The sequence below is a fragment of the Haplochromis burtoni genome, unplaced genomic scaffold (genome assembly GCF_018398535.1).
Source record: "Haplochromis burtoni strain Fernald_Lab_line unplaced genomic scaffold, NCSU_Asbu1 Contig_625, whole genome shotgun sequence".
Taxonomy (NCBI): Eukaryota; Metazoa; Chordata; class Actinopteri; order Cichliformes; family Cichlidae; genus Haplochromis; species Haplochromis burtoni.
Window position 1 is genome coordinate 28,452 of NW_024582986.1, and position 10,710 is coordinate 39,161.

The 10,710-nt window shown below is 39.4% G+C and overlaps 1 protein-coding gene across 1 annotated transcript in view; it reads left to right on the plus strand.

Moving 5' to 3' along the window:
* LOC102299989 (E3 ubiquitin-protein ligase rnf213-alpha) overlaps positions 1–10,710 on the plus strand; it is a gene marked incomplete in the record, with an annotated part of 62,702 nt that overhangs the window by 14,015 nt on the left and 37,977 nt on the right. Inside the window, 4 exon segments of the mRNA XM_042214902.1 lie at positions 2,329–2,565; positions 3,140–3,277; positions 3,536–3,688; positions 3,937–5,173. Of these exon segments, the coding sequence (XP_042070836.1) occupies positions 2,329–2,565; positions 3,140–3,277; positions 3,536–3,688; positions 3,937–5,173 (1,765 nt within the window).

Here is a 10,710-nt window from a genome sequence, read left to right on the forward strand (position 1 = left end):
AAGAGAAACACAGAGCGGACCCGACGCATCAGAATCAGCTTTGTCTTTCTCGGCTTTCTCACCCGACGGCCCGCAGACGGACACGCTGTCGGAGCTTAGCGATTCTGATGCGTCCGGTCCGCGCTGTGTTTACGTCTTTTTGCGCTGATTCTGAGCTGCAGGTTTTGTCTCTCTCCAACCAAAATTCACCGAGCCAGCAGCAAAAGAAGCAGCAAACTGCGCTTCACATTTGATCAATGTCGTCATGAATTTTGCTGTTTTGCTTCCACGACTATTAAAATCACACTTCATGCACAGCTCTCTCTCTCTCTCTCTCTGTACTTCAAGAACAGTTTCCTGTCTCCAATCTCTGTTTTCTGTATTATTCATTCGCTTATTACCCACCAGTCTACCGTTGTTTACAGCGCTGTCGGCTGCTGTCTTCTTTTTTTTTTTTTTTCACTTAAATGACCTCGGACAAGAAAGCCTAATTTCTGCTGTTCAATACTGAAGAAATTTAAACTTTTAAAATTATGCAGAATATTGCAGAATATTTTTAAGGTTATCTGCTATAAAAAGCCAGACCAGGAAAATCTCCTTCATGTTTTTCTGTGTTTTATTCTCAGTTACTTTCACACAAAGGCATCTGCTGTGATGTTCACAATTCTGATGAAGTCTCACATGTATCAGTACTGATAAATGATCAGAATTATAATATTTCTGACTGTCTGAGGCTAAATTGAATCGAATCAGGACTTGAGAACTGAATCGAATGGATTATAGAAATCAGTGATGATACCCAGCCCTAGTGAGCAGCCTAGGCCCGACAGAAGTGGATGTAGCTGTGGGTAATAAGAAAAGATGAAAAGAACTATTGATAACTTTTTTGTTAAGTTAAGGCCTGATCCGTCTGAAATTCATAGCCAGTGCTCTGACACGGTGCCATCAATCTTTGAATGCTGAAAAAGCACAGTGTATCCAGAAAACACATTATATGCTGCAATAAATGCACTGCCCAAGTGTCCCCTCTCCCCACTGCCTTTCAGCAGCATGCAACAGCAAACAGGTCGTCAGAGGAGGCCGAGATGATGATTAAGTTTAACATTTTCTACAATATTGCCAAAGCACTTTAAGCTCAAGATTGTTAGTTAATCATTTACAAATGAACATTGTCTGTATGGACTACAATTGTATGCAATTGAAGTAGCATACATTGCGTTACTTAGCATTTGCGTGCATGCCCTTTGTAAAACCAGTTCCCCCATGTCAATTCAGCATAGAGATGACAATTGTTAACTTCCAGCCATTAATTTCCAGCAATTTTGACTTGAAAGACACTGAGGCTGAAAATACTGCAGTTAAGGCTAAGAAAAATTGTTGTTGTTTAATATGTACAAACATTTTTGTAATAACAGCTTTTCCACATTGAATCCACAGTTGACTTGAATGGTTTGGATACGAAACTTAAGCAGAACTTTGAGACAATGAATCTGAGTGAATTTATGAAGGTTCACACACTGGATGGCCTGAACTCTAGTGCAACATCGAATGTCACTTACTTCAACCTGTGTGATGAAACCCACAAGATGGCTTCTAATATCCATACCATTAAAGACAGTGGACTCTTCAAAATGTGCTGGACAAACCAAGTGGAGGTACTGACAAGAGACCAATCTCAAGAAGGCAACAGTGACAGAAATCAAGAAATCTACACTTTTGAGCAGGTTTATAACAAAATATTCCAGACCTGCTACACCAACTACAAAAGGCTTCATGTTAGTCTTAAGAGTGGGGAGCTTCTACTGGAGGAAACTGACAGTATCTTTAAAGCCTATAAAGGCAAGTATGAAGACTTGGAGAAAGAATTAAACATCATGTGCAGAGTAGACCCATCTGATAACAAATCATGGATCAGTGAAAGGGTTAACCAGATTCAGCAGTACCAGGATATTCATCTAGTACTGGAAACTTCCGAAATTGTCATGAATATCAAAAATATAATATGTCCACAAGGGGACTTCAGAGTACTGAAGAAACTGCTTCAAATGGTATGTTTACACCCACTGAAGATCATTGCAAATAAGTTCATTTGAAGAAACTCTAGCCGTTTAGTGTAAATGTGCATTTTTCAGAATGAATCCAACTTCAAGAAAAACAATCTAAGCTACATTGATGATGCTTTTCTACATGCAAAAAATATTCTGAAAGACATTTCAGACGATCGTAAGAAATGTCTGCAAAAGTCTCATTCAGTGTAAAGACTTTATCCAGTGGACTAAACAAGAACTTAAAAGTACAGAGATTTCATTTTTTGATTATTAAAAATTAAATGCATTTTACAACATCTGAAGGATGCTATTAATTGCAGACATCAATGAGCTGAAAGTGTTTGTTGACCTGGCATCAATCTCTGCTGGAGAAAATGATATGGATGTCGATCGAGTGGCCTGCTTTCATGATGCTGTTCTTGGTTACTCATCCATGCTGTATGATCTGAAGCAGGATTCTGATTTTGCGAAGTTCAATGAATCGTTAAAAAAATTGTGGAAGGCACTTGATAATGACCAAAATATACCAAAAAAGCTGGTAAGATTCCATCTTTCATGCAATGCTATAACTAACATTAACACTCCAGTCAAACCAGAGTTAAAATACCTGAGCAAAATGCAACCATGGAAAAAAATGGTAGATCAGCATAGAAACAGGTAGAAGTACTGCTATAGTAACTGATAAAGAAACAAGCCCCATGTACAAAATACTTTGCCTGTGATGCAAATAAACAAATATGATCAAATAACTTGCTTGCTGTAATTCGCATAGGTTAATTTTATTTCAAATCAACCAAGTATCCTACTCAATAGTCTCCAGTTTGCATAAAAAAAAAAATTCATGGTGCATTGTTTGAGTAAAAGGCCTGACAAAAGAGCAAAAGAGACAAAATAGATGTTATTTGTGTCTATACCAGTAAAATTCACCAAGAAATAGCAGTTTAAAAAGTGCCCTCCATCTTGGCTATTTCTGCCCAAGATATGAGAACTGTCTTTAATCTCCGAAACTAAAACGGCATTCACATTAATTATAGGCTCTGATGTTTAAAGTGCTGAAATTGCAAAGCCAGAACTTGCTCTGTTCATTTCTTTTGACTGATGTCTCATTTCAGTGGGATACTTCCAGACACCTGGAATGGTTAAAGTCTGTTAGAGAAAGTCATGGATCTGTTGAATTCTCATCTCTGTCTATGGCTACATCTGTCAATAACAGAGGGATATATATCATTAAGGCACAAGACCAGCAACAGGTACATACATGATTACATGACAATAATCCTTAATTTTGAAAGAATTTCCACAACTGTAATATCACATATGTGTTGCTATATTTTGTTTTCTTAACTTTTTTTTGTTACTTTTCATATGGTTATTTCTTGTAATTTTCTGAATTTAAAAAAAATCTGAGAAATTAATCTTCATGTGGGCTGAGATTAATTTTCCTTTGAGCTGAGTTGAATTTTTAACAGTATTAAATAGTATTATAATTTTGATATTTCCCTTTATAGGTTAATGTCGAGAATTCCCTGACACTGCAAATTGACGATAGTCATAAAAACATGACATATACCTATGAGGACCTCAAAGAGCTGCAAAATAAGCTTATGCTGATGTCTGGAAAAAAACAACAGAACCAGAGTGAAGTTGAACGCTTCACTGAGGTTTGACTTTGTTGTAAATTGTTACTGACACAAACAGTACAGAAGTATATAGATAGATAGATAGATAGATAGATAGATAGATAGATAGATAGATAGATAGATAGATAGATAGATATATAGATAGATAGATAATGATAGATAGATAGATAGATAGATAGATAGATAGATAGATAGATAGATAGATAGATATATAATATATTACTATATAATTATAATAACTATATAATCCCATTTCCTTTTATTTTCAGGTGTTTGACAACATCCAAAGATTCGCCAAAGCATTTGTAGACATTTACACTGCAGGGAACCCAATTTTTAGGTGTTGGGAAGCTAAGATTTATTGCAAAACTCAGAGTGACCCATGTATCATTATGGAAATCAAGTTTTGCAAAACCCAGTATTGCTTCAAAGTAACTGGAAGTTTACCTGAACAGCTTGTAGCTCTGTCCAATAAGATGGAAATGTTTCTTGGTGACTGGCAAAAATTCATGGACGAACAGAGAACAGATCAATACTACTTGAACTATTTCACAGCACAACAAATATTCTACTTGTGCAGCGTTTTGACTCCAACAAATATAAATACAGAAATAGAAGACAGAGCACTGATGATGCTTTCTTTTATCAAACCAAACTGCACAACATTAGATGTTTGGAGTATTTGGAGACATAACCAATATGAACTTCGCAAAAGGGATAATGAACACAGGGATTCATCTTCACACAGTGTTATTCATTTTGCACATGAAAGTGACGCAGCAGATGAGGCAGACCAGACTCCTGATTTGAAAGAATTGGAGGAGTTGTGGAATGGCTACATGAAGAATGAGGAAATATTTTTTCATGACCTACTAGACATTAGGAGTTTAGGACGTCTCTTACAATTGATGACAGACAATTCAAATCACAATGAGTGGGAAGCGGAACCAGAACTCTCAGAGACGAGAGACTGTTCACTCAGAAGGGAGTTTCCAAAAGGCCTAAACTCAAAACAACCTAATCTCATAATCTGCCCACATGATGAGGTCCTGACATCAAGTATCTGCTTGTACATGAACGACTACTACGGGTCACTGCCAACTTATGATGAAGTGCTCTTGTGTTCCCCTTCAACATCTTATGAACAAGTAGAGCTTTTTCTGAGAAGATGTCTCACACCAGGTGACACTGGCAGAAAGATTTACTCGATGCTCTGGGCAGACCAACTTTCCTATGATGTTAGCTGTGCAATGGAGAAATGTTTTCAGAAATTATGCTCCCCTAAAAATGATTACAGACTAGTGATCTTTTGCAGCTCTGACAGGGAGCATACTTACATTCCTACTGCATTCAGTCAGTACAAAACAGACTTCGTGCCACAGGAGCCACTGGAAAAGATCCAACAGTATTTGTCCAGGCATTACACAGTTACTTCAGATTACAAGAATGCTGTGTTCAAAGGTGGACATTCTTTGGGTATTGTTGCTTCCAGTCGGGCAGGAGTAGGTGAGTATTAAGAATGTGAATTTTTCATGATTAGTTTACGCAATTGTTTATAATGTCATCAAAATTTTCAGCAAATCTTCTTTTAGCTGTACCAGTGATTGTAAATAAAGTGTCACGGTGGACTGAACGGACTTAAGCACAGACAGGGAGAAAGGTGCAAAGGATGTATTTACAACACACTGGGTGACTATGTACAAGTAACGAGGGGAGGTAAAAGGTGGTGGGGGTGGTCCAGTGCTAGACAGGGAATGTTAAAGGTAATACACACTCCTCTTTTGCCAAGCCACACAACACACTCTTCTTTACTGCTTGCCCCGCTTGTAACTCACACTCATGCTCGAGTAATCAAGGAATGGGAAACACGGACAGAACCAAGGAATCTAGGTATGAAGACAGATGAGAGAATTAACATTAGGAAAGCCGCGAAGGAAACACTGGAGACAATTTTACAGACGGGCAACGCTAACGATAGTCGTTTAATGCTCCAGCGACGAGAAACACTGAGCCACCCTCTTAAATGGTGGCTGGGAGAGGCAGGAATAATGAGGTGAGCAATCACCTGCAGGTGTGTTGGCCAAGAGTGGAGCCTACAGTGAGCTCCGCCCAGACGAGAGAGAGAAAGAGAGCGAAAGGGAAAAAATAACAACAAATACCTGTAGCCCGTTCGAGCCATCCAGGGAGACACAGGAACCATGACATAAAGTGGTTTATGCTTCAATAAAAACGACTGTCTTTTCAGGAATCAATTATTTATTTACAATGATCCCGAGTAAACATCACTAGACTGGTTTAGATCTATGGAATTGTATATTTCTAAATTCCTTTGGAAAGATTAACCCCCATATAATAGCTTAAAAATGTTACGAAAGACCACGGATAAACGAGGACTAGATCTGCCTTTCAACATTACTTCCTAGCCAACAGGCTACAATTCATCTCAGGATGGTTAAAACACACCATCTTAGATGAGCCCCAGCTAGAAGTAGAACAGGCACTATGCAATAATATCAAGATTTGGACCTATCATTTATTAGCTCAAACATCAAACGACACGTATGCTTTAAAAGCATCAACATCAGCTCCTCTCTGATTGGAGTTTCTAAAAATGACTGAGTCTTCATTAATACCATACAAACGTACTCCCGTTTGGAACAACCCTAACATAACTTCCTAGATTGGAGTTGTAAAGCAATTACATACTTCTATTTAATCCCTTTAAACATATATTTATTCCATTTGACATATTGGTTATACAGAATGGGATTAAGAAGAAAAGACTTTTAGAATACCAATAAATTAAATCTATAGTAAAAAAGAAAACCTTATCAAGTCAAATTAAGTGTGGTACAATTCCTTAATCTCAAAACCCCCAAATTACTGTCTAAAATGTACAAGACACTCTGAAAAATAGATGAGTCAAAATCCCTTCCTATTGCAAAAATGGGAAGTGGATCCATCAGTCAGCTTAGACCAAAACTTCTGGTCTCAAAAGTGCTTAAAAACATTTCAATTGATTAGAAATCCCAGTCTACAATTAATACAATACAAAATACTACTGTGTACTGCTCACACTGTCAAGACAATACACCTGACAATTACAGCCACACTGAATGTGAAACATTCCAGCCTTCCTTCAGTTTTTTGTTGGGCAACATAGATGATGTCACTACAGAGATGAATACTGAATACATTCCACATGGTTCTCATCGCCCTATGCATTGCCAAGAAGACTGTCCTCATGAACTGGAAATCATATCGTATTTGTATTATATGTATCTAATAGACTCCAATTTGTGCATGTAAATGGAGAGTCCTCTTCACATACTAAGGTCAATTATGGTGTTCCACAGGGTTCAGTGCTAGGACCAATTCTGATTACATTATACATCAGCGGTCCCCAACCCCCAGGCCGGTCCGTGAGTCATTTGGTACCGGGCCGCAAGAGTTGAGACTCGGGTGTGAAATGTATGGTTTTCAGGGTTTTTATCGGGTTTTAGCATTATTTTGTTATCGTTTTTTTCATTAACTCGGTTTTCCTGGGTCTTTTCACGTGTGTTATGAATAAATCTTCTTTTTTTCGGTAGCGGTACTAGTTTTATTTGGTTGTATTTATCCGCGACACCTTAAAGGCCGGTCCGTGAAAATAGAATTTTCTTGCCAATCTTTGTAAAATATGAGCTGCCTGTAAACAAATTAACATGAATTAAAGGCTTATAAATGAGCACAAACCAGTCCGTAGCACAAAAAAGTTTGGGGACCGCTGTTATACATACTTCACCGAGGCAGTATCATTAGAAGACATAATATATGTGGTGCAATCATGGCTCGAGAGTTGGGAGTTTGCCTTGTAATCGGAAGGTTGCAGGTTCGAGCCCCAGCTCGGACAGTCTCGTTTGTTGTGTCCTTGGGGACTAGTAAAAGCGCTATACAGATACAGGCCATTTACCATATACATTTTCACTGCTATGCAGATGACACCCAACTCTATCTGTCCATGAAGCCAGATAAAACACAACTATTAGTTAAACTGCAAGAATGTCTTAAAGACATAAAGAGCTGGATGGCCGCTAACTTTCTGCTTCTAAATTAAGATAAAACTGAGGTTATTGTACTCGGCCCTGAAAATCTTAGAAATATGGTATCTAACCAGATTTTTACTCTGGATGGCATTACCTTGGCCTCCAGTAACACTGTGACGAACCTTGGAGTCATTTTTGACCAGAATATGTCCTTCAATGCACAAATAAACAAACAAATATGTAAGACTGCTTTTTTCCATTTGCGCAACATCTCTGAAACTAGAAATATCCTGTCTCAGAGTGATGCTGAAAATTAGTTCATGCATTTATTCCTTCCAGGCTGGACTACTGTAATTCATTATTATCACAAAGTCCTACAAACTCCCTGAAAAGCCTTCAGTTAATCCAAAACGCTGCAGCAAGAGTACTGAAAGGGACTAGAAAGAGAGAGCATATTTCTCCTGTTTTGGCTTCCCTTCATTGGCTCCCTGTTAAATCCAGAATTGAATTCAAAATCCTGCTCCTCACATACAAGGTCTTAAATAATCAGGCCCCATCTTATCTTAATGACCTTGTAGTACCATATCACCCTATTAGAGCACTTCGCTCTCGCACTGCAGGCCTACTTGTTGTTCCTAGAGTATTTAAAAGTAGAATGGGAGGAGAGCCTTCAGTTTTCAGGCCCCTCCTACCTTCGTTGTTAGAGACAGACACTATCTCTACTTTAAGATTAGGCTTAAAACTTTCCTTTTTGCTAAAGCATATAGTTAGGGCTGGACCAGGTGACCCTGAATCCTCCCTTAGTTATGCTGCAATAGACGTAGGCTGCCGGGGGATTCCCATGATGCATTGAGTTTTTCCTTTCCAGTCACCTTTCTCACTCACTATGTGTTAATAGACCTCTCTGCATTGAATCATATCTGTTATTAACCTCTGTCTCTCTTCCACAGCATGTCTTTTATCCTGTCTTCCTTCTCTCACCCCAACCGGTCAGCAGCAGATGGCCCGCCCCTCCCTGAGCCTGGTTCTGCGGAGGTTTCTTCCTGTTAAAAGGGAGTTTTTCCTTCCCACTGTCGCCAAAGTGCTTGCTCATAGGGGGTCATATGATTGTTGGGTTTTTCTCTGAATATATTATTGTACAATCTACTGTACAATATAAAGGCCTTGAGGCAACTGTTGTGAGTTGGCGCTATATAAATAAAATTGAATTGAATTGAATTTAAAAAAAATCTTAATTCTAACCAATATAGAAACCATCTGATAGATCACATTAATCTTGATACAGCCTCTACCGCCACATTAAATCAATCTCTCTGGGCTCCATCACCTAGTGGGGGGGGGTCGTGGTTTCATCCTGTCTTCATTATTGTAGTTAAAGCAGGTGTAGGTACGGGCTTGGGATGTCTGGGGGTTACCTAGGGACGAGTTTCTTGGGGGCTCACCCAAGGCCTGTGGTCATAACCTGGATGGGACTCTGGTGGCACTTGGGTAGTGTTTTTCTGGCAGCTGCTTGCAGCAGGGCTGGGAGAGGGTCTATGCCGGTGGATGTAGGTTACTGGCCTGGTAGCCGGGCTGGTCCGGGTTGGAACCAGGGCAGACTTGGAGTTCTGGGGATGCTCCGCCTCCAGGCTGGGGTTCTGGCTGGGCCTTGGGGGGGGTTGGGTCCTGGTTGGTGTGTCATCAGGGTTGTGGGTGGGTGAATGCACAGGGGCCCAGCAGGAGGTCCCCCCAGGTATGGGGGCCTATCTCCTCACCATACTCCCTGCCATTGGTTCTCTGTGTCCAGGACTGGGTGCTCTGGTTTGGTCTGGCTCACTCCCAGTGGCTGCTTGCTGGGGATTGGTCCCCCTGGCTAGGTCAGGCCCCTTCCGGAGTGAGGAGAGCCCTCAGGTCTCTGAGCCCGGGGCTTGGTCTGCACTGGCGTAGCCAGCTGCCAGAGGAGCCTGCAGTCTTGTTGCCGTGTCCCCATGTGTGGGGCCTGGATCTCCACCATGTCTGCTTCATGTCCTGAGGGGCAAGGCTATGGCTCCCCACACCTATTATTAGACAGTTACATGGAGAAACCTTATGAATACAAGCACACTTACACACATGGGTGTTCAGACAGGTGTACAAACAGGCAGTGTTGTGGAGTAACCTCATGGGCAGTGTAGCCCAGTATTAAGTAAGCTATTAAAAATCTAGTTGGTATTGGTATGGCGACTATCCTTTAGTAATAGTAATAAATCACACAGCAGTAGTACATTCATGTGGTCATAAAAAGCTTGATAATATGTTAAGTAATCCAAAGTATTCGGAATACATTACTCTCATTGAGTAACGTAATGGAATACGTTACAAAATCCAATGTTGGGGCATGTATTCTGTAATCTGTAGTGGAATACATTTTAAAAGTTCTTCTTCTCAACACTGCAAACAGGTATGCTGCACAGTAACATTCAATATTTATTATTTACTGTATGTTGGTTGTTGCTGTGGTTTGCCTACTATGTTTTCTTTTTGCTTGTTTTTTGTTTTGGCAGGTGATCAAACAGATTTTCAGTGTCTTTTTTCTCTCCCTTCTCCTCTATGTTTCTTTCACTCTCCTTCTGTTAACTCTCTCCCCATTTTCCTCTCTCTTTTTCCCATCCCCCAGTCCTGTCCATTTTGATAGTAAAAGCTTAAAAGTACAATAAATAAATAAATAAATAAATAAATAATAAAGATCGAATAAACTATGACAATCAAGTTGAACAATATAGCAAAAGCACCAATTGTCCACTTTGGGAAATAAAATAAGTTTTACATTACAGTGTCTATATAGAAAACAGGATGCAGAATTAGATCTGGTTTTTTGTCTTGTGATAACACAGTTATTGCTTCCTAGAAATAAAATAATTTGTCATTCATATTCAGTTATTATTAATGCTATGACTTCTGTCAACCAGTTATTGTTTTTTTCTTCTATTTTAGGCAAGTCGCTGTATGTCCAAAGGTTGTACGAAAAACTTGAGAGAAGTGTTGACGAAGGAAAAGCCT